Genomic DNA, 27,345 nt, shown 5'->3' with positions numbered 1-27,345 from the left:
TGTGTTTGTGCGCGGGTTTGTGTTTGTGCGCGGGTTTGTGTTTGTGCGCGGGTTTGTGTTTGTGCGCGTGTGTGCGTGTGTATGTGCGTGTGTGCGGGTCTGTGTTGCTGTGCGTGTGTGCGAGGCGGCTCCCGCGCTGCCAGGGCACATCTGGGCGCCGTGGGAGCGGCGGGGAGGAGGGAGCCGGGGCTGCGGGCGGCTCGCAGGGCGGGGGACGCGTCTCGCACACGCACACGCGCGGCAGCCCCGGGACCGGCGGCTCCTCCCGCCGCATTAAAACGAGCCAAGTTCCCTGCCGGGGGCAGCGGCGGGTCCGGGCGGTGCGGCCGGTCCGGGCGGTGCGGCCGGTCCGGGCGGTGCTGCCCGGCCCCGGGGATGCACCCGAACGCCACGGCCCCGGCCGTGCCCGCCGGGCCCCTGCACCCGCACCCCAGCGGCTATGCCAACGCCTCCAACCGCTCCGACCTGCTCCCCAAAGTGCCCGACGAGGAGGACCTGGACGTCAACACCGACATCTACTCCAAAGTGATGGTGACCGTCATCTACTTGGCTCTTTTCTTGGTGGGCACCGTGGGCAACTCCATCACGGCGTACACGCTGGTGCGCAAGAAGTCGCTGCAGAACCTGCAGAGCACCGTGCACTACCACCTGGCCAGCCTCGCCTTCTCCGACCTCCTCATCTTCCTGCTCTGCATGCCCATCGAGCTCTACAACTTCATCTGGGTCCATCACCCCTGGGCTTTCGGGGGGGCCGTTTGCAAGGGCTACTACTTCCTCCGGGACGCCTGCACCTATGCCACGGCGCTCAACATCGCCAGCCTCAGCATGGAGCGCTACATGGCCATCTGCCACCCCTTCAAAGCCAAGAGCATCATGTCCCGCAGCCGCACCAAGAAGTTCATCAGCTGCATCTGGATCGCCTCCTTCCTCCTCGCCATCCCCATGATCTTCACCATGGGGCAGATCTACGCCAAGGACCGGGATCCCGACTCCCTCATCTGCACCGCCATCGTGGACACCTCCACGCTGAAGACGGTCATCCAGGTGAGGGGCCGGGAGGGTCCGGGCAGCCGGGTCCGGGCAGCCGCCTCCTCCTTCCCGGGTTGGCCAAACTTTGCGGAGACGGGCGGGGCAGGAGGGGGAGGCTGGAGCGGGGCACTGGCTCAGGAATGGGGATGTTCCGGGCAGCCCTGACGGGACGGACCGGCCCAGGGTGCGGGCAGGAAGGATTTGGGGACGTCTGGGTTCCCCCTGTTGCGCCCCACCCCGCACCCCCTCCTGCCCCACCGCGCCGGGTTGAGACCTTGCGCCGGCATAAATCCTGCTACACGATTAATCCTGCCCGGGGCCAGCGCAACCCTCCTGTGCCCCCCTGAGCCCGGGGCATCCGGCTCCGCTCCGCCGTGTCGCCTCAGGGACGTTCACCCAAAGGTGGCAGTTCATCGCCAGAAAATCCCAAATCTCCACCCTTTCTCTGTATCTTCTGCGCCTCCTTCCCTTCTGCTGGAAAGCGACAAGAAATATCAGGGGAATAAAACCCTCTGTTCCAGTTCCTTGTGTTGATCCCAGAGCCCATTTCCTCAGTGCAGTGACAGCTCCTAAATTCAGAAAGTTTTGGACACAGAGTGTAGCACAGACATCTGAAAAGGAACTGCATCGTCAAAGCCCGAGGCTGCTATTTTTGCTGTTTTGGGGAAATCCATAGCTGGTTTAACTAGCAGCCCCTCCTGACTTCAGCAAGGCTTTGCTGGTCTCCACGCACTGCTAAATCCAACACGCCCATGCGTGGAACGGATTTCAGCATCAACACTTGCTGCACTCCAGTGCTTTGACAGGTTGAGGCATTTGTTTACTGAAGCATTGGGCTTGAAAAATGTAAGAGACACGGAAGGAGGGACAGAGAGAGCAAGACACCAATCTCCATAGTCCCTTTGCTGCCAGACTCGCATGTGATAGCTGCTCAATCTTTTATTTGGAACATGAATTTCAGGTAGGGTTAATCAGCGGGCAGCTGGAATTTAAAGCTGCATGTGTACTGTAGTGTTTGAGATTTTCCCAGAGTCAGAGGGAACTTAAAGGGAAAGGAATCAGAACGTTTTCTCCCACTAAAAGCAGGCAAGGGTACATGCATTTAGATTTAAGCCCAGAGCCAGTGAATGTTTAGACATGTCTCTCCCAGTTTCTCTCTGTACTATTCTAGGAAACCAAAATCTATCCCCCACAGAAGCCTTCTGCATTTTGTCGTGGTCCCTAACTTTCATCTGAGGTGGTGGGGCTGCATTTCTCCTGTAAATGCTTTGAAGGTTTTGTCAGCAGCAGCCCAGTTTACTTAACCCAAATTCTCCACTCTCTGAGGAGACTCGAGCCATCTGATTTGAGAACAATGGGACTGAAATGCATTATTTCCACTCATCTTCCTCTTAGGATTAAACTGATGCTCATTGTTACCATGGTAGGGCTAAAACCAGAGGATTACTTCCTATCCATATCTTTGGAGATTACAGTTTAAACAATTCTCAATGTATTTTACAGTCTTGCAATTCAGGCTATACCTTATCCCATTAGCCAAGTAAAGAGTAGGAAGACATGAATGCACAGTATGTGAAGTTCACCTGTGGGCTTTTCCTCTTATTTATTTATTTATTTATTTATTTATTTATTTAACTAGTGAATTAATTTAAAAGTAAAGAGGCAGCTGCTGGGGGACGAGGAGGAGCAAAACCCCAAACCGTGCAAATCTGTTCTTCCTTGGGGGATCTGGCTGCAAAAGTAGATTTGCCAAGATAGGAAGGCTGTTAAATGGTTTCACTCCATTCCCACAAGCACAGGGAAGCAGCACACAATGTGATGCAGGGCCCTGGACTGGGGAAGGCTCCAGAGTGAATAATCAAAGCAGCTGCAAGTCAGGTTTGAAGTGCGTTAATGGAAACCATCGCACAGCGTGTGAGCCGGCATTCTCACGTCGTAAGCTGTGCAGAGGTATAAAAAAAGACAAATGATGGAAGATCTGTGACTGAAAGGGCAGTGGTGATGTGGAGAGTGACGTGCAGATGTCTTGCTGGTTGGCAGTCTGGAGCCCTGGTCTTTCGTGGTGGGTTCATGCTGCTTTACAGCATCTCTTTGCATTCGTTTTCCGAATGATGCACTTGCTTGAGCTGGCAAATCGTTTGTAATAAATCACTCGACATTTTTCACTCCTCTTCCTGTTTGGCAAACTGTCTAAAGTAAATTGGGAATTTTTTTTTGGGAGCCATTAGTTCTCCAAGTGGTTTTATTTGTTGACTGATTGAAAGTCAGTCCCAGAATAGGGCCACTGTAACCATTTATATCCTCGGAGCCCACTGTGAGCTTTGGTTGTGCTGGGATCATTGCAGGAGAATGCTTCTCCCTGGACTGGAATAAGCTTCCCAGAATGAATATTTCACAGAATCACAGAATATTCTGAGTTGGAAGGGCTTATTTTTTTGTAGCAATTTAACATTTCTGATTTTCAAAAAGTTCCTCTGTATTTGCTTTGAGTATTTAAGTTTTAATGGGCATTCCTGAGTGAAACTAGACTGAGTGAACAACCAGGTTTCCTTGTAGTAAGAAAAAAAATAATTATTCAAACAACACTCAGCATATTTGATTCTTGCACATATCAACTTGCACCACTTAAGCTCCATAACAGCTGTAAGAAGTAATTACTGATATTCCTCTACCAATTACAAATTGTTCAGGGCAGCACATACTGCTAATCAGGAAAAGCAGTAAGTGAGATGATCTGCAGGGTGACACCGTGTGTCACCATGCTCTGTACTCCGAGCACATCTCTCCTCATGCCATCGAGACTCTCTGTGTGGCCCCTGACATGGAATTCTTTAGAACAGCACTATTGCCCAGTTTTGTTTGTCACTGTCTCTGTTGCTGCTTAAATCAGCCTGTGAATCTGGTTTATTATATATTCTTCATTGCCAAGCTTGCCTGTTGCTTCTGTCAGTCAGGGATGTCTGGTTTGGATATTGGCATCCACACGGGATCTGGTAACAGGGGTAAGTCCATTATAGCCACATTATTCTGGTCTAGTCAACGCTTTAGCTGGCAGACGTCCTCTGAAATGCACTGCAGCCAATTTTAGGTTCTTTTTCCACATAAATTAAACACCTCTTAAAGCCGCCATAGGAGTAAATTCATGCTTTCATGGTTGCACTTAGAACCTCCTCCACTTCAGCTGGAGAGGTTTTAAAAGCTCCTGGTTGTGGTAGCAACAGATAAGAGAGTTCTGAGGCAGGATGAGGTGCTTCCCCTGTTCACTTGTGGGTCAGTACCTGTGGATTTGGTTCTGGGACCAGCTCCCTTGAAACAGGAGCCTGCTGAGTGTCCTGTCCCACCATGTGCAGCCCTGTGTGCCACTAACATTGTACACTCTCAACCCTGATTTTCATCAAGCTCTGAATTTTAGTGGCCAGATGCTGTGCAATTTGATTTTCCTTTTTCACTTCTTACTTTCTTGCCTTCGTGCCTGTTTTCTGGAGAAAAAATAGTGGACCTAGGGAAAGAGGGGAAGCTGAAAGAAATACCCACAGTCGTAGTGCACCCTCAGTCCCAACACATGGAGTTGGCAGCCCCTCAACCTAAAAGCCCAGAATTTTATCTGAGCCAGGACTGGGCACACATGTGAGGGGAGCCTGGGTGTGGGCAGCTCTCTGGCACACCATAATTCACAGGGGAGAGAGGGAGGTGTTTTCCCACTGTCATGGCACAGCCTGCACTTGAGTGGCTCTGCTGAAAAATGTCCCCTAAGTTACAGCAAGTGCCTGGGTAGAGCGTCTGACACATGCTGATGTTTTATTTGCACGGACAGCTGGTGTGAACCCATTTATTAAAACACATGGCAGCAGGCCCTGAGCCTCCAGAAACTGCCACAGCTCCAGCAGCTCCACGTTGCTCATTTGCTAGGGCAGCACACGGGGAGCTGCTCTGGACCTCCTCAGCCATTTGGAAAGGCTGCTATTCCACTGAGGTCCTGCTCTGCATCATCCCACCCCGCGTGGCTGCAGCTCATCCATCCCTCCAGTTCCCTTGTTTATTATGTTTTATGAAGCCTGCTCATAGTTTGGATGATTTGTACAATAAATAACTCTGCACATGAAACAAACGCTTGCCCAAGGGGCTCCTCTGCTTTATTCCTGCCTACATTTCTTGCCTTCGAAGGAAGATGCAAAAGAGCCTCCGGTCTGAAGGGAATGGGAAAGAAGAACCAGGTGTTGGAGCTGGGAGACACAAGGTGCAGCCTGGCCTCTTGGCATCCATTACCATGCTCTCACATTTCCAAGGTCATCTATTCAATTCCCATTAGTCTGGGAGGCTTACAGAGTTATTAATTCAGTTCATGTTGCTGTAGACATTCCCTTACACCTTCCTCTGGTGAGGAGCATCTTGGTGGTGTGGTGTGATGTGCTCGCTGTTCTGGTGCTGTGGATGGCAGGGCTCTGCCCACTGTCAGATCTATGGTGCCAGGTAAATAAATATGACAAGCATCTCTCCATAGTACACAAAAATAGCAACCCATAAAACCAAATGGATGAATTCTCTCCAGGTTTGCTGGCAAATCTTATCCAGGATTAGTCAGTGGCTTCTGTTCAGGAATCCTGTGTTTATACTGGTATTGACTAGAGGAATTGAAGTTGATTTCTTTTCCTTAAGTCACAGCCAAATTCCTACTATGGCTTTTAATAACAGTGCTGTTCTAAATCACTCACTACACCAGAGAAATCCAGGCTTGGGTGCACTCATCCCTCTGACAGCACCGCAAACCAGCACCTTTGTGGCAGGACTGTGCCCCATGAGGTCATGGTGCTGCCACACTCTCAATAGACAAGAAAATGAAAATACTGGTGTGTAAATGTGTCTGGATCTATCTCCACAGTGATGGAGAGAGACCAACCCTTGCCCCAGCATCAATGCCCATCTATGGTGGCAGGAGCATCCCTAAAAAGCTGCCTTTTTTCATGGACTATTCGGGGAATTCAGGACTTTAACTCAGCATATGCACGACAGCCCAGCCTGCCTAATCCCAGCCCGTTTACACTCTGGTCTGTCTCGCAGCTAGATCTAATTTAAATAAGCTCTTGTGTTCATTGCTTTACATAACCACTTGGCCTGCTGTGTTTTGCCAGTTCTTACATAATTTCTTCTCTTTTTTCCCCCCAATTGATTTTAATTCACTTGATTTCCTTTTCCCTCCCCCTTCCCGAGTTGTCAGCTGGAGGGATAATAAAAGAACCGGGGAAATGCTGCTGATCAATTTAGCTCTTAGGTTTTCCTCTTAACAGCAGTTTGCAAAGGCAGAAGAGGTGAAGGTAATCTCCTAGTTGCTTTTCCCAGAAAAAAAGAAAAAGCCCAAACCTGCAGCTGCCTTTAATCTTCTTCCAGATCATTTAAAATAGCTATTTAATTGTCATCTCCCTACTTCCCCCCTCCTTTCCCTTATAGGCTTTCACTAGGCTTTCGTCTCTGTGCAGCATCTGCTCAAGACTCACAGATGGCACTTCCAATTCCTGACGTTTAGAAACGCTTCTGTGTCCTGCCCGAGGTGTGGACAGTGGACAGCATCCCTCTGTGGGACATGGGGGTGCCTGGGTGGGGGACAGAGGGGAATTTGGGCTTCCGTGGTGTCCCCATTGCCTTTTCCCTGCTGTGGAATTGCCCCTTTCTGAGTGGCACAGGACGGTGGGTAAGCAAAGGTGTCTGGAGGGGTTGGGGAGTGTGGGGGGGTCCTGGGCTGGTAAGGGGGGGGAAGTCTGAGCATTGCAACCATCTACCCCTAAAGCAGAGAGCTTAGATGCCAAACCCATCAGCCCCAGCGCTGACATCCCTTCTTTCCCTTGCATTAAGCAGATGAAGCTGGGTTATTGCATCCCCAATCTGTCTGGTTGCTCTTTGCCCTCCAATACAAGACACTCGCACCGTGTGAAGCTGGAGATGCTTCCAATGCCCAGCTAACTCATTGTGCTCCAATAACATCACCCCTGTGTCTTGCTTCCCATGGATACCATCTCTTCTATCCAATTTCAAAGTCTCTTAGGTGTGGGATTAAAAAAAAAAGTTCATGATAAATCAGTTGAGCTGACGGGTTATTGAGGAAACAAGTAGTAACCCTGACAGGGTAGCAAATTTCTGAGCTGATGGCTCTTTCCCAGTGTTTTCCTGCATTCAGAGTACCAATTGTTAACTTTTGCATGGGTGGGAGGGAAATAGTAGTGAGACAAATTTGTATCCCTATACTCAAGGGCCGTCCTGATACATCTGTGTGTGGAGGTCCATCCTCCCCCCCCCTCCCTGGGGTACCAGAAGCCTGACACCACCTCTGCTCCTGCCAGGACAGAGGATGCTGTGGGACAGGGTTGTACCTCTACAGAGAGTGAAACTCTCATCTTTGACCTTTAAAGAAGATGAACCTGGAGGGCTGAAGGAGCTGGTCAACTGCAGGTGGTTTTCAGCACGTGAGATTTGCTCCTCATCTCCTGTGGCTTTTTCACTTCAATAATTCTCAAAGCAGATTGCATTGCTAGGCACAGTTCCATGGGGGCTTTTCCTGTCCCAGGGAAAAAAATAATAGAATGAACAAGGTCTTTTTTGCTGAACTTTTTCTTTTGAGAAAAAGTTCAGTGATGTTTCTTTGAAGCTTTTGAGTTCTCAGGAACTAAAGACAAGTGACAGTTGCAGACAGAAATCAAAGAGAAGAGATTTTCCTAGTAGAGATAGAAAAAAACAGCAAGGAAAAATGTAAACTTTCACAAAGTCTTTAGCATCTGAAAGGGAAGAAAAAGCATCTCTTATGCAAAATGCTCGTGAAAAAGCTGGGAATATCTCTGAACTGGAAAGCCATGCACAGAGCTAAAAGCATATTCAGTATCAATAAATCAGGGAGGCATTAGAGGGGCAGCTAAGCTGAAGGACGTGTCCTGGGTTGAGTGGTGTTGCTTGTGGCCGTGTTGTCAGCCCCAGTGGAGCAGCCCCTCACTGTCCTGTACTCAGGTTTCTGCCTGCAATGGAGGTACCTGTTGCCTTCTCATCCTGGGCAGCTCAGCCCTGCTGATGGGTCCTCTCCTGCCCCTGCAGGCTCAGCCTGATGGATGCTCACCACTGCCCTGGCTTTGTGAGGTGTCTAGCAGATGAAGGAGCAATCTCATCCATTAATCATTTCTTTTTCTTCCTCCTTTGACCTTGAAAAAAATGGTCTACCAACCTACCAGCTTCACCCAGACCTGCAGACAGATCAGCTGAGAGCACTTTGATGCAGGGTGGCATTTGGCTCAGCAGACCCCTATTTTTGATCAGGACTCCAAGGAGCTAATTAATATAGTCATTGCAATGCCACATTCTATTAATTTTAACTTAATCAAGAACAAAGCAGGTCTTCAGTGCTGAATTGAGTAAATGTGGTCTTAATATGTGGTAGGACCGTTATACCACCTTTTTCCCTTGGAGAATTTGTTTAATAAGTCCATAACTATTTGAGTATGTTCAATAAGAAATAAACCCACTTTTCCCACCTATTCTATGATTTTTGCAAAACCATCTTATAAAAATGCAACTCAGCTGCTGGGAACATTTAGTTCATTGCTCACATCACTATTGATTACTCTTGTAAAGACTTGACATTTTATCCTCACGGGGATAATTTATACATTTCATTCAAAAAAGAAACTCAAAGGATTGAGTTCCCCTCCCCAAAGCCCATGTTTCATTTTTATATCACTGTCAGTCATGGGCTTGTGACACTGTCATACTTATTCCTGAGATTCAAGTGTGTTAAGTTTCATAGAGCACAGGCAGAAAGAGAAATATAGGTTCAGACCAATAAATAGATATTTGACCTCAAGATACAATGATGGGGAGTAGTGTATGTCCCAAACACTTAATAGACTGCAGGAGAAAACTCTACCCCAGCCTTTTGGCAGCTCACAGGTGTTTCCTGGCCAGCACAGGAGAGACATGAAATGGAAAATCCCTTGAAAGGGCAAAAAAAACCAGCAGGGCTTTGGTCAGAAAGCATTTTGGTCAGTGCAGCAGTCCAGAGGAGCAGGGCACATGGCCAGCCTGGCAGTCTGAGGCTTGCCTGGAGAACAAGTCATGCTGGGGAAAAAAACCCTGTTATACTTGAGACTCCATGACGCCAAGAGGAGCTGCAGCAGAGAAAAACACTGGGGAAAAGCATCAATAAAGTAACCAAGAAGTTCACTGCCCCTTTGGGTTAAGCCTTTTCTTTTTCCTTTGAAAGTCTAATTGAATTTTCTTTGCTCCCATCCTCAACACACAAGAGGAGGCTCAGTCACGGCCTCCTGCCTGCACTGTTTTTGCGGGGAAAATCCATAAGTGGAACGTGGGGAGGGGGAGAGGAAAGAAAAAGTGTCCATAAAACAATCAGCACTCCTAGAGCTTGGGCTGGCACCACAAACCTCATTAAAAAGACATTAATTTTCCCCCAAAATGAGTTTCTTAGGGCACCAATGGTGGAACATGCCACTGCCAGCAAGTCAGGCAGATGAACAGACCTGTGCAGTCCACTGTTAACAGCTCTCATGCTTGGGTCTGCACTCAACAGGGGGATGGTGTTTGTCTTAAATACGGCCCTTAATTTATGTATAACTGCATATCCTGCACTCAGTATCATGTCTAATACAAATAACATTCAAGTGAAATCCCTACTGAGAGGCACATTATGAAGATTAACAGCCTGGGTTTTCTATTACTCTGCTTTATGCAGTGTTGATTTGTGCCCTGTGCTTTATAGGCAAGTGTTAACAATATTTGAATCCAGAAATCTATATCTAAGCTTGCTGTTTTGCAAAAATCAGTGCCTGAGAGCCTGCTCATGACTCCACAGCCAAATGAAAGGGCTGGAGGCATAAAAACCTCTGGGAAATGCTGACATCCAGGTAGGTGAGAATCTCAAAAGGCAGTATCTGCTGGTCACGCAATGGGCCATCTGACAGGGGTCTATTTCTTTTAATTATATAACCCACTTTTCTTTTGAACAAGCTGTCAGGAAAATTAATCTCGCCAAATTTAAGATCATACTGAATATATTTATGCCCTGCAATTATCTGGAGCTGTTTAATTCCTTGGTATCTTCATGTGGCAGATTTGTGAGATGTAATGCCATGGGCTCAGCACCTCATTGTGGAATTTATTAATAGGTTTGTGTAGGTTTCTGTCTGTTTTGGTTCTTCTCCATCTCTCCCACTCTATAGAGAACAAAACACCCTGCTCAGGTCACTGTTCACCTTTCATGGAGGAGAAATGCAACCAACATCACACTGTGGAATGTTGCCAAAACCATTAGTTGCCCTGGTCCCTGTACACTTGGTCTTGCACAAACAGCATTAAAGGGTGGTGCACAGAGGTATTTAAAAGATGTGAAGACGTGGCACTTGGGGACACGGTTTGTGGTGGGATTAACAGTGCTGGGGGAACAGCTGGACTTGATGATCTCTAAAGGTCTTTTCCAACCTAAATGATTCTATGATTCTGTGTGCCAAAGAGCTCACAGAGCAATGCCACTCATTCCCTGTGTCATTGTACAGATACTGTCTCTGTTCCTGGTGTACTTGTTGCTTGCTAAGAGCTTGTCTCTTGTGGCAATGGAGAAGGGAAACCTCTTCCCCTGTTTCTCCAGGAGGGAGTCAGGCAATGATGATATTCCCAAGGAAGCTATTGCTTGAGGGAAGCATTGGGGTATCAGAAGGGAATAACCAGCCCAGCTTTAACTAGAGATGGGTCAATGCAATGGCAGCATGGCTAGAAGCACTGTCTGATCTGCTGGTTCTTTTCCAAGGGCATCCTGGAGCCAAGCAGATATGATTTATTCTTTAGTATCTCGTAAGAAAGGGGTTTATGTGAAGGTAGAGCACTAGCAGCTACAATAGCCATTTTTCTGAGTCAAAGGAAATGCAGAAGCCTATTAGACCTTCTGTCTCAGTGCTGAATACACTCTGCTCAGGAGCAGCAAAAAGCTCAGAGAGTTTCCAACTGAGCTCCATTACAGATGCATTTTCCCTCGGTTCGTCCAAGACGGAGCACGAGGGTTCCACTGACAGCGACTCTCAGGGCAGTGCTGTTAGTGAAAACAAATCCACCATCACCACAGAAATGGACTTCTAAAAGGGGCCAGGGTAGAGAGGGGGTGATAACAGCAAAACACAAAGAGACTGTGGCACGCAGCATCCAGCTGCCCACGTTCAGCTCCCAGCCACAAATCCTCCCTGCTCCTCCCTGATCCAATCGGTTCCCGTTAGTGCTTCCCACAGTCTCGTCCTGTTTCAACAGGATTTCAGCTTGGTGCAATCCCTTGTCAACCTGCTCTTTAAATTCTCCTTCTCTAGGGTGGCTCTCACTGCATTAGGGGCAGGCTGGGAGCTATAGGAGAGCTTGGAAGCAAGAGGAGTGTTTCAGGTTACAAACATGGATATGGGGCTTTAGGGTAGTGTAGCTGAGCTGTGCCCAAGGCAGCTGCTCTGCTCCTTCATAAGAAAGACCAGCATCTTGTTCACTAATGATATTAATGTTAGGGGTCCACTAGGAAAAAAAGAAAGAAGATGAAGCATGGCAGGAGCTATTTCTTTTGAGAATGAGATGCCAGGTGCATTATTGCTTTCCAGCTCTTGTCTCTTCCACCAAATGAGTATCCCACTCACTCCTGTCACTCCCTGCCTAGCCCAAGTACCTCTAAAAAGGGCTAAAGATGTGATCTGCAGAGAATGGCTTTTTCAGAGGGAGATGAGACAGAAGGTTTTCTGCTTTCATGAATGCTTTTTTTTTTCCCTCTTTCCCCTATTATCAATGGAGATATTTCATGAAAGGCTGTTACACATATAGTGATGTTACACCCAGAAATGAAGCTGGCTGGTGTTTTCTTTCCTTTGAAACAAATGTGTTTGGGAAAGGGAAAATTGCTGGGCATACTCCAGAGGTTTTCTCGTATCCTGTGCTAAACACTATCCCTTAAATATTGCCCAAGCAAAAGCTGCTTTTAAGGGCCCTCAGGAGCTGCCCCCCTCATTGCAAGGTTATGTCTCTGTGCTCTTTAATTAACCAAGTTCAAATAATGTTTCTATTTTCTGTTCTGAAGATTGCTGTTTTCTTCCTCGTGAAATAATGGAAAACTTTGTTAAACCCATCAGCTATTTAGGGAAAAATGCAATTTACTCAGTTTCAATTAAAACAAAAACCTAAAAGCAATAAAAAACCTACTGGCAGTCTGTAAGAAGTAGAAGCAAAGAGGCAAGGGCAGAAACAGGACAAGAAATGACAGTTTTATAAACCTCCTGCTGGGTAGGGATAGAAGAAGCCCTTATGCCTGCAAAACAGAACTGTTTTTTTGTAAAGCAACTATTGACTGGAGCTCTACAACTACAGCTGGAGCTCTGCACAGAAGGCGCCCGCCTGCAAACAGACTGATTTCCTCACATCTGCTCACCCTGTGCCCCTGCCTCCCAGCTGAATTCAGAAAAGACAGGGAATGCTTTCCCTTGGTGCTGTATATCAGAGCTGTACCTTCAAACTCAGAAAAAAAACCAAACAAACAAACATTCCAGGTGATTTTGTTCAGGAGAAGGAGTTGGTTCAGGTGATTTGCAAGACTTTTCCTATTTTCCAGTTTTACAGAGTTGCACCAGTGTGGCTCTGCCAGGTGCCTTTTGCTGGGGATGTGTCTGTCAGGATGCAATCCCAGATTTTCCGTGTGGATTTGCACTAACACCTTTGCTGAGCCAGCCTCATGACAGCAGAGAGAAGCTTGGTTAAAAGGCCACATGTATCGATCCAGCTGTAGAGATTGTTTTGACTTGCGACCTGTGGGTACAGTTGATACAAGATTGAAATGTAGCTGAAAATCTTCTGGGCATTAATTCCTTTTCAGCAATGGGCTTCTCTCCTCTTTGTGAGGCTGGTCTGCACCCCTGTTCCTTATGCTTTTGGGAGTTCAACTCTTCCCCCAGGCAACTAGTGATAGGACAAGGGGAAACGGCCTCAAATTGCACCAGGGGAAGTTCAAGTTGGATATCAGGAAGAATTTCTGCACCGAAAGAGTGGCTAAACATTGATGATTCTGTGAAAACCTTAATAGATAGCAGATTTCTCTCTATTTCTGTCCTACAATTTTCACACAAGCACACTTGCAAAACCTGCTCGTGCCGCACGGAGCCATTGCATGGACTGGCTGGATCCTCCTCTTCAAACCCAGCATCCCTTTAGGAGCAGTGCTGCTCTCCTGCCAAGACCTAGCCTGTGACTGGGTCCTTTCAGGTCAGCATCTCAGCAGTGGGAAAGCACTCAGGTGGAGAAAGAGGGTTTCTGCCTGGCTGCCTCCACTTACAAACACACACGGGCCCCAAACACAGGGTTGGTGTTGCAGCGGGGTGAGGTTGGTCTCCTTCCTCAGAGCCAGGTGATCCCAGTGCTTCCACCATCAGCCCTGTATCACCTTGTCAAGCTGCTTTTAGTGTCACCTGTGTCACACCAAGATTTTCATAAATCATGGGCACATGCTGAACTGATAGGGATATTCTCGGGAATCAACCAGGAATGTGTTTGACAATCAAAGACCTCTTCTCCAGTGGGGAATCATAGAATCACAGAATGGTTCAGGTTGGGAGGGACCTTAAAGACCACTTGATTCCACACCCTTCCATGGGTAGGGACACCTTCCACTAGACCAGGTTGCTCCAGGTCCGGGCCAACCTGGCCTTGAACACTGGCTGTGCCCAGCATCCCAAGAGGCTGATGGGGAGAAAATCTCCCAACCCTTTCTGGCAATGAACTTCATGAAAATTATTACCAGCAAATGTCAAGGAAGAAGCCTTGAAAAATTACTTTCCAGGCTGTGACAGTGATTGTTTTGACAGAATTGTGATGCCTTCATTCAATATTACATTGAAGCTCTGCTGGAAAAAAGTGATCTCGTAGAAAACAGGGCTTTTGTGTCTGGTCACAAAGAATGAATTGCAAAGACCGCTGCAGGAAGTAGAATAGTTATCCAAGGAGACAAGAAATTCAGCTGAAAATAATCATGGTTTTTTCATTTATAATTCTCACTGCAACTTGTCAGAAATGTGTCTCCACCCAAGCTGATTGGGCTGGAAATGGGGCAAATCAGTGATGAAATGTGCACTGGTCACCCCTAAGAAAACAGCTGTGCCAAGACTTACTCAAAAAAATGCTTCCAGCTTCTCCTTCTGCTCACAGTGTGGCGTGCAACAAAAAATTGAATGTTTTTTAGGAGCACGTGGTTATGGTGGTAATATAGATGTGAAACAGAGCTGCTGCTCTGCCAGCATATCCCAGCTGCCGGATAAAGTTTTGTGTTTAAATTGTTTTAAGGTGAATGGTTCAAACTTGCCTGGAGCACAAGCATCAATCCCAGCAAAGCCGGACTGATTAAATAAACAGAGATTTCCCTGTTATTAGTGATGTTTAGATAACTTTGAAATGCTTATTTTTCAAAGTAAATGGATTACATAACCTTATTCCCTATTTTTGGTTCAAGAAGGAGTCAGTGAGTTTTCTGTTTCAGAGCAGAACATTTGTGCTTTTCACCATGATTCAGGGAAGAGTTTTGCACTCTGAAACTGGTGTGCAGATGATTCAGTGACACATTTTGTGTTGGCAACAGGCCTCATCTCAAAAGCCTCAATACACCGTGTTGTCTGGCTGTGCCTCTCCAAACTTTGAGCTTTTAGTTCCAGTGACTCTGGGGGAACCAAGTTTATCCCTGACACCAGAGTGCAAGTTGGCATCAGAGCTGTCTGTGGCAGTCTTACTTGTTAGAGTCATTCTTGTGAAAAGTTTCATGGGTCACATTATTACCAGTTTTTCCTTTCTTTTCTTCTATTTTTTTATTTATTCTTCTTTTTAACCCCTGCCTCATACATACAGTAACTCCATTGCTCAACCCTGGACAGTGATGAGTGTGACCACCTCCCAGTATGACACAGCTCCTCTTTTCATCACTGTGGCTCCATGTCAGACCATGATTTGATGATCTCAGAGGTCTTTTCCAACCTAAACAACTCTATGAATCTGTGTTCCTGCACATGTAGATTTCCATCATGGTTTACATGTTGTCTCCCATTTTTAATGCCTCCTGGGCATCCTCTGGTTTGGAGCTGTGGGGTTTTTTTGCTTCTTTTTTGAAGCAAGACAGGTAACTTGGCAGGCAGGGATGGAGTGTGGGCTGGGTCTGCTCCCCAGAAGGCTGTCCTTGCTGCACTGGAAGGAATATAATTTCCCACCCTAGCTGTCCCTGGCTTCTATCACTGTAAGTGAGAAGAGACAGAATGGTGCAAAAAGTGTTGTGGAAACTGTGCTGTTTAACTCTCCCTTTGGTGTGTTATCTATCAAAGTAGTTACACATGGCTCAGGAACCTCAAACTGCTGCAACAATATCATTCTCCTGTAGCTTTTCTATTATCATCTAACTAAATTGTTATTGTTTCATTCATGTTAGTTTGCATTTTAAATAAGGAGATAGGGACAGAGTGGCTGATTGGTAACTTATTCTCTGCGTAGGTAAAGGTAAGCATTAATCACCCTGTTATACTTCTACTTTCCTTTTCCTTATGCATCTCAGATATCAAATTGCAAAAAAAAAGGGGTCTTGACACCTGATTGGCTTCCTCTGTTGGGTCTCAGGGAGGGACATGCCCTTGCCCGCTGCCTCCTTCGGAATTTAATGGGCTTCCACCTCCTGTTGCCTTTAATTTTTGTTTTGTTTTATCACCTTCCTCTTCACTGTGTCAAGGGAGGGCAGGGAGGAGAGCAAGACTGGGCATGTACACAAACATCCCTATCAGAAACATAACTTGAAATAATCTTTGCCATAAATGACGTGGCGCAGCTCAGCAGCCCCTCAGAGCCTGGATTTGCTTCCGAAACAGCCAGCAGGCAGCAGGCACCATCCTCACCTCCCTTGGGAGGCTCAGCAGCTCAGGCTCCATCAGCCTTTCCCACTCCCCCGGATGCAAAGCCCGTCAGCCACGGCAGAGATGCTCGACGGAGATTTGGGCACATTAGCTGGGAGCAGAGTTGTGATACCCAGCACAGCTGGGGTTTGGGGTGGGGAGCTGGAATCTGAGCATTTAAAACCTCCCCTGCTCCAAGTGTTTCTGCAGCCCTGGAGCACGTGTGCTTTTGTAGGGTATTTTTAGCAAACTTCAGTTTACTGAGGGTCACAGAGAAGTAGAGCATCAGCATCTGGAAGAGCTGTCATTCCGCTTCCAGTCTTGCAGGAGTAACACATTGACTTATTTATGAGAGCAGTCAGCTCCCTTCTCCCTGTGTGTAACAATCTGCTTTACCTCTCCCAGCACAGAGAAATAATTTTATTGCCAACCACTCTGTGCCCTTAATAAAACCTTAAAACAAGTTAAGGAAGATTTGAGGGAAATGGAAATGTTCCCAGATTTTATTTTATTTTATTTTTTTTTCTTTCCAAAAGAACCCATTCTTTCACTGTCTAAACTAGCAAACAGTAATCACTGCTCTGACCAAAAGGTGGGGGAGGAAATTGCTTATTTTGCAAGACAACATCCAAATACTTTGCACCCAGTAGGAGAAGCTGAATCTGTTAGCTGGAAAATGCCCGTGTCAAGAATGACTAATCTGAGACCAAACAACACCTGGAAAACAAAAATATTCAATGCTCCCTGCAAAGATCCATCAAAATGACAAGACAGACTGTTTTCTCCTCATTTGTTTCAGTCCAGATAAACTTCCTTTCCTCCAATACTAGATTTCTATTTGTTTTGTTTGAGTTGGTTTGCTTTGGGGTTTTTTTTTGTTGAGGAGGGAGCAAAAATATTCTGAAGGCACTGTTGATTTACACTTGAAAACAAGGTTGTCATCTTGTCACAACTTCTGCCCCCAAATGCTGAGCCTCACAAAAGCACTGGTGCTTTGGGAGAAATCTTGACCTTCTGTGTGATGTCAGGAGCCTGGAGAGTTGTTGGATAAGCAGGTTCCATGTGAGATCAGAGCATGTTGCATAGAAAGGAGGCACAAAAACCTGGAGGAGAGTGAATATAAAGGACTAGGAAGACCTGTGACATTCATCTGCATGTCCAAGGAAGTTCTGAAATCTGATGGTGGGTTTTCTGCCTGTATTTGTGTTTACAGGGATTCTGGCTTGATTTCATTGACAAGATTTTGATGGTGCATCAAACAATGTTTGCCGTGAGTGTGGATGGTCCAGAGCTGGTCATTCAGGGTCCAGTAGTTAGGACTGTCAACCATTAAGATGGGCTTGGCTGAAAAGCCAGAGACTCTAAGCTAAAATGTCCTTGTGCATAACCAATATAATTATTTTCATGAAAAATTACAGTTGTTATTAACCCATTGCCTGTCATGAGTGTCTCTAAAGCTGTCACTACTGAGAAGTCCTCTGTCATTTGCATAAATGTGATACTGGAGATTTTTCTGCCTAATTCGAATGAAATTGCCCAGAAGAGCTACAGAATACAGAGAGTCCTGGGGCTCAGAGAAGGGTGATAATCTCTGCCCTGGCTTTCTCCAGATGCTGGTGTGGTCTCTCCAGGCTGGAGCAGCAGGAGAATTTGGTCCTCCCTATTGTACTTATTCATTCATGAGTGCTTGTCACAGGAAAACTGGGATCCAAGACTGTGGAGATGCAAGATGCAAATTCTTGCCCATGCAAGAGCTGCTTTCCTGCTTCCAGTGCTCATGGGCTGGAGCCACTATTTCTCCTTCATCCTTCCTTTCCACTGGAGATGTTCCTTCTGCACTTGGGAGAATGGTGGGGTTTGTGGTTTCACGGTGAAATAATTCATTTTCAAAGGAAAAAAAACACGTTTGGGTCAAGCCAAGAAGAATGAGATAAACAAAGCAGTTAATTTGGGGTTGACCTACAGCACTTTGTGTGCAAATAAAACTTCTAGTTCGAGCTGAGATGGGTCACTTTGCTTCATTTTGGGCTTATAACACATCCTTTTCTTCTGTATTTTTTAGCTGAGGACAATTCTGAAATAAAGCAGAAGTTCGGCATATTTTCTTATTTAATATTTTGAAATGAAATGTGTTAGTGTTTCCAGGGAGAAAATGAGTGTTTATTTGAAAACACTGAAATAGTTCAACATTTCCTTCTTTTTTGTCAATGCTGTATATTGAATTATGACAAGCAGCTTTTGGTTTCCTTCCAAAAATTCATTTTTCATGAAATTCACCATTCTAATAAGAAGATTATTTGTCTATAACTGCTGCATACCTAAGCAATGTATATATATATATATATATATGTCTGTCCTGTACCACCCATCCTTCTGCATCAGCCTTCACCTTGTGTGGGCTGCTGAAGCTTGAACCAGGGACCTCCAAAAGTACCAGCACAGCATGTTATCACTCGCTTTAGAGGCTTCATTCTGCAGGAGGGCTCTGAAAACACACAGCTTTTGCTGTGAGGGCGTGTATAGCAGCTACTCACAGGTCACAACACAGGTACAAGAGGCTTCAAGGAGCACAACATCTGCTCTTTCATTTTTTCATGGCAAATAGAACTGCTTCAGCCGTTAGAAACCCCTTATAGGACAAAGACATTTTCCTGTTGTTTTCATTCCCTTACAACAGCGTGGAATATATCCCTAAATGCACAAAGCTTTTAAATTCTCCGAACAGACCTTGCTGGTAATATTTTTTGGAGCTTTCACTGTCTCACTGTGATGAGTCAAAGCAAATCTGATTTGGCTTCATCACACCCTGAGCCAGGTTCCATTTCTTTTGAACATTTTAATTAATGCATAATAAATAGGGAAACTGATACACAAATTGTCCCCTAGAAGTTAGGCACAATCTTCTAGGCATTCTCTCATGATTCATTTTGTGTGAAGTGTCTGTCTTCCAGTGTGTCTTTTGGGTTTTTTAATTTTGTTCTTGCTTCTTCACTGCTAAAGATCAAATGTTTTTCCTTGTCTGTGCCAGGTATGTTCCAGGGAGATCCTGGAGGAAGAGTGTTTAATAAGATCTCTAACTGGCTCTAAATAAATTAATCCAAATAGCACTCAAATGGCTGGTGCCTCTCCCTCTTTCTGGTTGGTTCAGGCTCTTTATTTTGGTTCTCAAGTTGTGAGACTGGCTGTATCATTAAAGATCAGAAAAATCCCTTTTTTTATCTATATGATCCCTGCTTTACCAAGAGTTGTGCCACAAAGCAGAACTTCTGAATGCCTTTGCAACAACAGGCAGGTCTTCACCTGTAAAATGTTTTGGCACACTTGAAATAGGTTTGAACTCTACCTTTAGAATTAAAGCTGGTCCTGCTATCACATGCATGTATTTATACAAACAGCCATTCTTCATGCAAAATGGCTTTACAATTCCACTGAAGGGGCTTTTGCAGAGCCAAAAGCATCAACTGCTTGTAACCACTGCAGCTGCAGAGACCTGGATGTACCTGGATGCCAACAGGTTTGGGGTGAGTGAGGAGTGACCTGCACTTCTCAGGTCCCTTTATAAGCTGTGAATCTGTTGTGGTCAAAGTTGGCATCAACCTGTCATTGTAGCTATGCAGTACCAGGAAATAGAAGGTAAAATGAATAAGAGTTGTAAGTAATGGAGAAGAGAGATACTTTCAAAAACAGGCTGGGTACCCTCAGAGGGGGATTGCAGCGTGATTGGAGCTGGGGATGGAAAGTTGCTGTATGAGCAAATTAGAAACAGAATATCAAACAGAGCCAGATCTGAAGAGAGAGAAATGAAGGTAACCAACTCAAAACCTGAAAGGTTCAGATGGTCAAGGAAAATGATGAAAGAAGGCAAGAGAAAGGCATCTTGGTGTGGAGATGTCTGGATCTGGGCAAGGGAGCCATGGTGCCTTGTCTGTGTCAGCAAGGAGAACCAGCGTGTTTAAACCATCCCCAAAGGAAAACATCCACAGCAGTGATAAAGGGATGCTCAGCAATCCTCTGGGCTGGTTGACACCTGGCTTTGGCCACGGTCCTCGATTCTATTACTCACATGTTGATTGTAAAGAACAGCTCAGCAGGGAGTTGAGTTTTGGCAACATTTAATTTCTACCTTAAATAAGATCAAGTGATGCCCCTGAGCTGGTAATTCAATACAATCTAAATGGAGAGAATGACTCACTTCATGAGGCCCTGGCACAGGTTGCCCAGAGAAGCTGTGGCTGCCCCATGCCTGGAAGTGTTCAAGGCCAGGTTGGATGGAGCTTGGAGCAATTTGGGATAGGGGAAGGTGTCCCTGCCTACAGCAGGGGGGTTGAAATGAGATTCTGTTTAAGGTCCCATCCAGCCCAAACCAATCTGTGATTCTGTGATTCCCACCAGCTTTACCTGCAGTGCTTTACCTTTACCAGCTCCATTTAACTGCAGTAGACACGAAGGAAGCAGCATTTGCATCCTTGCGTACACCTATTTTTAAAACCACTTAAAAGACAATCAGAAGGAAATTGTGCCACCACTCTTCTTGCTTTGCCCACACTGCCACCTCTGCTGAGCCTGGCTTACCTGAGACACTATGACCCATTGCTACACAGGAGACCTCAGAGTTCAGTGTAAAATAAGCACTTCTGCTCTTGCACACTCTGCTTTAATATGCCTCCTCCTTCTTCAGCACTTTCAGTACCAGTGGAATAATTGAGAACATGGATGTTTTAATTTCCATGACTCAATTTCTGAGTTGGCAACACACAGCAAATAGAGGAATCATTTCTCCAAGGTACCACAAATTCCTTTAAACAACCATGACCAGGCTAAATTATCTCTGCATCAGTGGAAAGGCAGGTTTTGTCCTGAAATCTAAATGTTGCTTTATTCATTTATAATATTCATGCACTCAGTCTGCCAGCCTGGCTTTTCAGGTCCCCTGTGGATGTTTTTATTGCCTTTAGTCAAGGCAATATTACACAGGAGTTAGATTGAGGTATGGAAAGTCAGACTCCCCAGGGTCACTTGAAGGCTTCATTTAAAAATAAACCTTGCTAGAAAACAGAGAAAGTCACTGTGAAAACGCTTGGTATGAAGAGGTTTAGACTAGATCTAGTCATTTGCTGCTTCCATTTATTTACCTAAAAAACAGGAATAATAAAAACTTTCTTGGATCCAGAAGGGAATGGATGGTTTTGCTTAATGAATCACTTAATGTCTTTGTCCATAAAATGATGGATAAATGCATCATACTTCCACCATTTCAGCGCTGTGTATCCTATTCTCTCTCCATGAAAATTCATGGCTGTACCTGAATGCTGAGGACTAATGAGAATTCTCTGCACTTAAAGGGCTGGAATTAAAATCCCACAATTATCAAACTATCTTCCATTAGATGGAATTATTTATGAGAAGATGTCATTTAGAAGACTCTCAGTTTTTACAGAAGTAGGTGTCTATGCTTAAAATTCATTCCTTGGTTCAAGGGTAGCAAGGGTCACTGTCTGTCTTGATTTTTTTATTAGCCTTTTGCAAGTAGAAATGATTTTGAGACAGGAATAGTGATAGTGCTGGTTCTCCATCCCTGCCTTATTGTTGAAGGGAGAAAAAAGACTGGAGATATTAATTACATTGGAAAGATATCAGATATAACAAAAAAAAATTGAAGAAGTCATCAGTCACTGAAATGAGGAGAATATTTCATTTTGAAGCCAATAAGCCCTTTATTGAGACTGACGTGTGCAGGTGCTTGTCTGCTGTATTGCTCAGCCTTTGGCTGTGAGGCTCTGAGCCCTCTGCTTGACATATGGACTGATTCTGTCCCTCTTCCCATCCCACACTGACCCACATTCTCACAGTATCTTGGAGAAAAATGGAAGTATCTTTAAAACATTTTGAGACAGAAATCAGCCACCAGAGAGACTCACATCAGGAATGGCAGGGGCTGGAGCATCTCATCTCTTCTGCTTCTCACCTGGATTCCTGCCAGCAGGTGACCCTCTGCACAGGGAAGGTGAAGGAGGTTTGACACATCACCCCTGGGAGGCTGCCAGAGCCCTGGTGAAGGAACTCAGCTTTCTCCTTGGTCAGGGAAATTGTGGCAAAGACTGAATGAATGGCGGAGCTGGAGAAGAGCAGCAAGGGGACACTTTGCCATCACTGCCAGGGGGGACAAGGATCCTTCTGGAGCCTGGAGCCCCCTGGCTTTAACTGGGGTAGTTGTGGGCAATGTGCTTAGCCTGACATGCTGTCAGGGAAGGGTCAGTGAGCTCACAGGGCGAAAGCCAGGAAGCACCAAAAAGGCTCTTTTCTCCCAGTCCCTGGGCATCCTTTCAGCAGGCATCTCGCCCGTGCCAAGCTGGGGTTTGTGCCCACAGGGACAGCGTTCAGGGCAAGCCAAGCATGTTCTGTTTGTGTAACTGTGAAAGCCTAAATGCTCTGCCTGTCCGAGAAGAGAGACCAGGCACAGCAATGCCAACTTACGGCACGTGGCAGCGGATCGTGCCGGCAGCCGCCGGCCGCCCGCGGAGCTGCCTCCGTGGCTTGGAGTGCCCTGCCCTGGTTTCCTGCAGAGATGGACGTGGCACATGCCAAAACAGCGGCAGTGCTGCGCAACAACTTCCACATTAAAGTAGCTTTTAGCGAACAGATGTAGGGAAAAGGATCAAAGGATGATTTCGCCGTCAAATTTCATTCAGCAGCATCAAACAGAAGCGTGATGTGTCGGTTCACTGTCATGTAGCAAAGCCAGATGCTCCCAGTGCTTCGAATGAAAGGTGCTTCGTTTCACTTCTTCAGCTTGTTCCGAAACCAGTTTTTAGCAATGAATTAAAAATTTTAAAAAAAATTAAAGACTTAATACTCAATTCTTGGCTATGAATATTTATGGCAATATTGGACTTGCAAATCAAAGGTAATTTAAATGTCAAAACTGGTGTAAAGTCTTTCCTTTGGAGGATAAGTTGGAAAATTAAACTTGATTACAAGCCATAACATTGGGAAATTATCATCTTAGGGTATCAGTGATAAACACTTCTGTACATCCCCTTTTTAAGTCATATATTTTAAAAAGATGAGAATTAATTTTAATAAAAAAAATAGCCCCTTAATTAACGGTGAGGTAATTAACAGGGGAATCCTGGTTGCATTCATGACACGGCGATTACTTCATTTTGCTAAATCACTTCCTCTTCTGCAAGTAAACTGCATTCACAACTATTTGGAAAGGAGTGGTTTTAACCTGAGACAGTCTTGTGTCTGGGCAACCTGCCCTAGGGATAAAAGCAGCATTTTTTTCACTGAAATTCTTGTGCTTCAAAAAGGAAATTATTTCAGTTAATGCATGGCAAAGGCCAGTGTAAGTAAGTGCCAGCAACAGCAGCTGCAACTTCTCTGTGAGCAGAGGGTGATGTTACCAACAGCCAGGCTCAAATCCTTCAACAGGACCATGAGGTGCCTGCAGAGATTTAGCTCCTGATCCCTTGCATTGCAGAAGTCAGGACATTGGATACCTACTCCAGGTCAACATTCTCAACCATCCCTCCATGGACCTTTGTGGTTTTGAGAAAGGCAAATCTGAAAACCAATCCTACTGTTAAGAGCCTGCGAATTGCACTCCTGGGGTTTGAACTGCCATGGGGAAATAGAGATTCTTCTGAACCTGCAATCAGAATTTTGATTTCAGGAATAGCAATTCATATCTTTGCAGGCAGCTACAGCTACATACAGAATCCAAGGAGTTACTTAATCCTCAAACTTCCCTTATCCATCACAGTTTTAGCCAATCTCAAATGCTGCCTACAGACAGATGTGTACCCCTACCCCTTGGGGTAAGGTCCAAAGAAATTTATAACAGGAAAGAAGCCATTCCACAGGCAAAACATTTTCCTCATGCCAGTCATCTGCTGGCTGGATTATGCCTTAGAGCAAAGCAGGTTACATAAAGTCTGCATTCAGTAATGACTCCTCAACAGAAACAAATCTGACATTTGGCCTATTAGCCTCATTTGCAGTCTGATCCAATAGCATTTGGTCTCACATGTTCATTTTGCACTTTCATTTGAAAAAAAGAAAATCAATTTTGAGAAATGGGAAAGCATTGAGGAGTTGTCCATGCCGTGGTTTACAGTAGAGGGCCACAACCTTCTCTACCTGTTCTGCCTTGAGTTCATTTTCTGAGAGACCATGTGGATTTGGGGTTATGGTGCCTTCCAGCTGTCCAGTCAGGCTTTGGACCTGCAGCTTATTAGGACCTGACCTGTTCAATGCAGTGGGTTTTAATTAGCACACAGAGACCCTGTCACCAGGGATGGATGGCTCATATCTGCTTTCCTCTCTGTCTATGCTAGATTTAGGATTTCTCTCTCTGCTGGTCAGTTGAGCCAACATGTACTTCTATAATGTCCCCATTATATGTGTATTTACCTGCTGATTTACCTTCCTGTCTCTGTGAGGTGGCAGGTCAGCAGCCTGAAATCAGTAGATCCTCTGAGCTCCTTGGAGATGTCAGATCTCTCTGCAGCCCCTCTGTCTCATCTCCCTGGCAAAATGGCTTTTCTCCAAAAATATATTCCCCCCCCAGGATGACACCTGTAATTCTACAGTAAGAGCAGCAGAGTGCACAGTATTACTGTAAAAATATTAAATAGGCCCTCTTAAGTAGTCTGAAAGCCTCTGCATGAATAATCCTCCCTGTTTCTCCTTGGGAGTTCGTAGCTTTCCATACAGTAATGTTTCAGGACCCCAGCTGATGTCTCCACAGCAGCCCTGAGTGCCCATAGTAACCCTGAGAGCACAGGTAGATCCATGTGGAAGGTGGTATTGCCTGTGGATGGAGATGTCCAGATGACTTGTGTCTTCCTGGGAACCTCTCACAGCAGCTGCTGTTTTCCCTGGAAGCCCAATTGTAGTGCCAAACTCTCCAGACCAATGCTCACCCTCACGTCCCACTGCAGCTCCAGTTCCTGGCTGATTCATCTCTTGTGTCCATCTTGCACAGAGAATGACCTGTCCCAAGGCTTCAGGCAGGGAAATTGCTCCCTCAAATATAAATGCACAGTTTCATCCAGTTCTTAAGCCTCCTTTGAAAAAAAAGAACTCTGAGCATCTCTGAGCATCTCTGGCTATCAAGCTTTCATTTGCATCCCTTTCCACATTAATTTGAGCCATCTGTATTTTTTCCTTACAACACAGGGAAAAGAAAAAAGGGAAAAAAAGTGACAGACACATCGACTGAGAGTGAATGGGATTTTTTTTTTCCACCCTCTGGATCGATAATCTTTACTTTCCTCCTCCAGCTCTTCACATCCTCAGTTCTCCATCTCTCTCTTGCTGTAAATATCCTTTACAACGGATGGACTTAGAAAATGTGCTGAGGAACACACAGAGCCGTGGATAAACCAACAGCCACACTCAGATCACATTGGCTGGGCTAAGAAAGCATCTAAAAACGATGCAGATTATTAAAGGTCCTTCCCAGAATGATAAGCTCTTCAGGATGGAGGCTGTTTCACAGCCAAGAGCAGCTGAGGATGCTGGGGATGCTGGAGCCAGAAGCAGGACCAAGCAGCAGCCACCACCTTGAGTAGGAGCCCTGGGACATCAAGGGGACACTGTTTCCTTCTGACCTCCCTGCCTCCCCCCAAGGAACAGTCTCTGGATTTGAGTGGCTACAATGTACACAAATTTTCTCCTGGTCTGTTTTTTCAATAACAGCCATGGCAAGTACCCTGCAAGTAAAGGACCTCATTTCAGCTGCTCCCAAAGTCAGCAGGAACAGACCTGAAAAAGAATACAATGACACCTCTGGTGATTTAAGTGGCATGAGAAAAGCAGAAGTACCAACACACTCGCATTCGACTGGGAGCACGAGAGGATCAAGTTGCTCTTATTTCACATTGTATTTCTACTTTTTTCCCACTGGCACTCAGTTTACAATCTGGGGGTTGAAATGTAATTAGTGGGTGACACACAGCTAGTGTGCGATAAAGACAAATCTGCTTTTGTGTTCAATTTATGTCTTGCCCAATGCAAGAGTGGAAAAAACACAAGAGGATTTGGCCAGCATAAAGGAGGTGCTCCACGAAATACAAATGCTTTTTCTGAATTCAAAGACAGAAAAATGCAGGGAAGTAAGTGAGATTTCTCAAGTTTAGTAAGATCATAAAGAACCTGAGACCTTCATGAATAGTCCCTTAATCAGTAAAGTCCCTAAATCATGAATAGTCCCTAAATCAGTAAAAGAAATCTATAAACAAAATGTGCTTCTTGATTGGCCTTGGTCACACTGCTCGAGTGGAACAAAGGGAGATAATTTTAGTCCTTTCTCAAGACATTACCTGCATGTTTTCTTGGAAGCTCATCCAATCATCCTGATTAAGAGGTGCATAGTTGGGTCTCTCAGAGCAGCAGGAGAGAGAATCAGGAGAGATGAGCCCGCACTCGGCGCTACTTGACATCGCCGGTGTTCGACAGGTCAGCTACATTTCCAAAGCAGAACATCTTGAAGGAGAGATGCAGATCTCTCCAGCCCACTTCAAAGCCTGATGAGGAGAGGGACAGGTACTGCCTCCTGGGACAGACTGCCATGGAAATAGGGATGTCAAGAGGGTCCTACAGCATTAACTTACTCGTGAGAAAGCTAAAACCTCACACTGCTAAATGTCATCACTGTGCCAAAGTCTTTGTGTCGCTCGGATGTGAGAACAGGAGAGGTGCTGGTTGCTACCTTGGCCATGGGGCACTATTTTAGACTGCAATTAATTTGTATAAACTGGAAAGAAAAAAAAACCAACAACCCAAAAGAAAGGAAAAAGACAGAAAATCCACACTGCAACAGCTTAATAAAGCAACGTGGGGAGGAACTATAGCATTTTCTCTGTAAACTGAGGAATGTTCCACACTTCAGCATTAAAGTTCAGACCCCCAGAGAGATTGTTAGATTTTAATTGCTACCTTAATCAACATTTATTAGTGCTAACCAAAGCTCCTCATGGATTTAAAATTCAACCCAATTGTCAACTACTAATTACTTTAAGTAGACAAGCTGTTATTTTACCAGCTATATTAATGATACTTTTCAGCATATGTGAAATATTGCAAAAAGCTTCAGAAAATTTGATCCTGAGATGTATTTCAACAGATAAATTTTTTTTTTTTTTTGTCATGATGTTACTTATCTTTCAGACACCTATTACCCTCTCCTACCTCCACCTCACCTGGCAGAAATGCAAAACCAGAATTGGGGCCAGTGTGTTTTTCAATAGGAGAATGATTTGTTCTTTCCATTTGTTTGGGGTTGTTTTTTAAATTAACTCTCCTTTGAATCCTTGTGCAGCGTGTGCCTCATGCATCAGGCTGAAGGCTGCAGTTGCTGGCTGGTTTATAACAAAGTCTCTGTCTTAAATCTTCA

General features: G+C 45.4%; 1 protein-coding gene across 1 annotated transcript in view; it reads left to right on the top strand.

Annotated features, from left to right (window-relative positions):
• The first annotated feature begins 171 nt into the window (after nt 1–171).
• NTSR1 (neurotensin receptor 1) overlaps nt 172–27,345 on the top strand; it is a 53,982-nt gene continuing 26,808 nt past the window's right edge. Inside the window, exon 1 of the mRNA XM_027697477.1 lies at nt 172–1,044. Coding sequence (XP_027553278.1) covers nt 376–1,044 — 669 coding nt within the window. The 5' untranslated portion in view covers nt 172–375. The remainder of the gene's footprint in view (nt 1,045–27,345) is intronic.

This window comes from Neopelma chrysocephalum, unplaced genomic scaffold, assembly GCF_003984885.1.
Source record: "Neopelma chrysocephalum unplaced genomic scaffold, ASM398488v2 Primary Assembly neopelma1_119, whole genome shotgun sequence".
Taxonomy (NCBI): Eukaryota; Metazoa; Chordata; class Aves; order Passeriformes; family Pipridae; genus Neopelma; species Neopelma chrysocephalum.
The sequence above is the reverse complement of the archived record's forward strand: the minus strand, read 5'-3'. Positions and strand labels throughout refer to the sequence as shown.